The sequence below is a fragment of the Notamacropus eugenii genome, chromosome 5, assembly GCF_028372415.1.
Source record: "Notamacropus eugenii isolate mMacEug1 chromosome 5, mMacEug1.pri_v2, whole genome shotgun sequence".
NCBI lineage: Eukaryota > Metazoa > Chordata > Mammalia > Diprotodontia > Macropodidae > Notamacropus > Notamacropus eugenii.
In genome coordinates, this window is record NC_092876.1 from 91395748 (window position 1) to 91397509 (window position 1762).

Consider the following 1762-nt stretch of genomic DNA (forward strand, 5'->3'; position numbering starts at 1 on the left):
AAGGGTAGATATTGCAGAGACAGATTTCATTTTGACAGAAGGTAAACTTGTGAGCAATAAGGATCATCTAACAGTGGAAGAGTCTGCTTCAGAAAGGAGGGGCTTCACTGGAGGGTCCCAATTAGAGGCTGAACAGCCACATATCCCACACACAATAGAGATCATCTTTGATATGCTGCAGGTTGGTCTAGAAGACCTCTGAAGTACCTTTTAACTCTGAGTTTCTGTAATTCTAAGAAGTTCATCTATCCTTTGTTAGCAAGTGGATATTTGCAAAGTTCCTCTACAAATCTGACATCATGTCTAGTATGCTGAGTAGCAATTCTAGTTCTTCCAGCTTTCTGCTTACAGGTTTCCCTGGCTTGGAGTGGGCCCACCACTGGATCTCTATCCCTGTTTTTACTGTGTATTTGGCTGCCATACTGGGTAATGCTACAATCATCCACATTGTCCGCACTGACCCTTCCTTGCACCAGCCAATGTATTACTTCCTAGCAATGCTGGCAAGTACAGACCTAGGCCTGTGTGTGTCTACCATGCCTACAGTGCTGGGGGTTCTGTGGCTTGATTTCTGCAGCATCCACCTCTATGCCTGTGTCTTCCAGCTCTATGTTGTCCATTCCTTCTCTCTCATGGAATCAGCCATGCTCTTTGCCATGGCCTATGACCGCTTTGTTGCCATCACCAATCCACTGAGGTATCCCACCATGCTCACCAGTTCCCGGGTGGTGAAGATCACAGTAGTCCTAGGGCTCCAGAGCACCATGCTTATCATACCTCCAGGCTTACGGTTGCTCTGGTTTTCCTATTGCCACCATAACACCCTCTCCCACTCTTACTGCTTGCATCAGGATATGATCCGCCTATCCTGTTCTAATACACAATTCAACAGCTTATATGCCTTGACAGTCATCTTACTCTTGATGGGGTCAGATTTCCTCTTCATCTTGCTTTCCTACGTCATGATCTTTCACTCTGTTTTGACTATTGCATCCCATAAGGAGCAGCTAAAGGCCCTTAATACATGTGTGTCCCACATTTTGGCTGTTCTGTGCTTCTATATCCCAGTGCTGGGTCTTTCAATTGTGCACCGGTTTGCTAGGCATTCCTCACCCATCATACACATTGTAATGGGCAATGTATACATCCTCTTCCCACCTCTGATGAATCCTATCATCTACAGCATCAAGACCCAACAGATTCGCAGGGCTATTATCAGGATCATCTCTTTGAGACAAGTCAGATAATTATAGTCTCTTCAGCTCAGAGGATACAATTCAAAGCAATCATTGGTGAAATACAGTAATGCAACAACAAAAACATTTTCTTCTGAACCTTGACCTCATTCTTCCACAAATATAGATGCATTTGTTGAGAAGAGACTTAATACATATCCTGCATAGTCACAATGAAGTAGTTGGGGCACACAGAGAGAATACATAGGTCCTGCACAAATGAATGGCTAGAAAATTCATGTTTCTAACATTGGAGAGCAACTGATCAATGTCTTCTAGTGATTACATTTCATTATGCTCCTCTAGATATCCTCTCCTGTCGTTGCTTTCTGCTGCTCTTATTAAATATCACATTTTGGATATAGTATACTCAGCTATTCTATTATTTGCAGGTTTACCTAATACACCATCAATCTTACATTATGGCTATGGAGATTAGTAGTCCTTTCTCCTGCAGAAAAAGCTGCTGATGTGTTAATCAACTCATTCAACCACTTTCCCTCTTCACTAAGGAGTTCTGTGGTTTG

At 43.0% G+C, this 1762-nt stretch overlaps 1 protein-coding gene across 1 annotated transcript; it reads left to right on the forward strand.

Moving 5' to 3' along the window:
* Positions 1-299: 299 nt before the first annotated feature.
* On the forward strand, positions 300-1247 carry LOC140508725 (olfactory receptor 51V1-like). The gene has a single exon (XM_072616608.1). It carries the CDS (start codon positions 300-302, stop codon positions 1245-1247), a length of 948 nt encoding a protein of 315 aa, XP_072472709.1.
* The last annotated feature ends 515 nt before the right edge of the window (positions 1248-1762 follow it).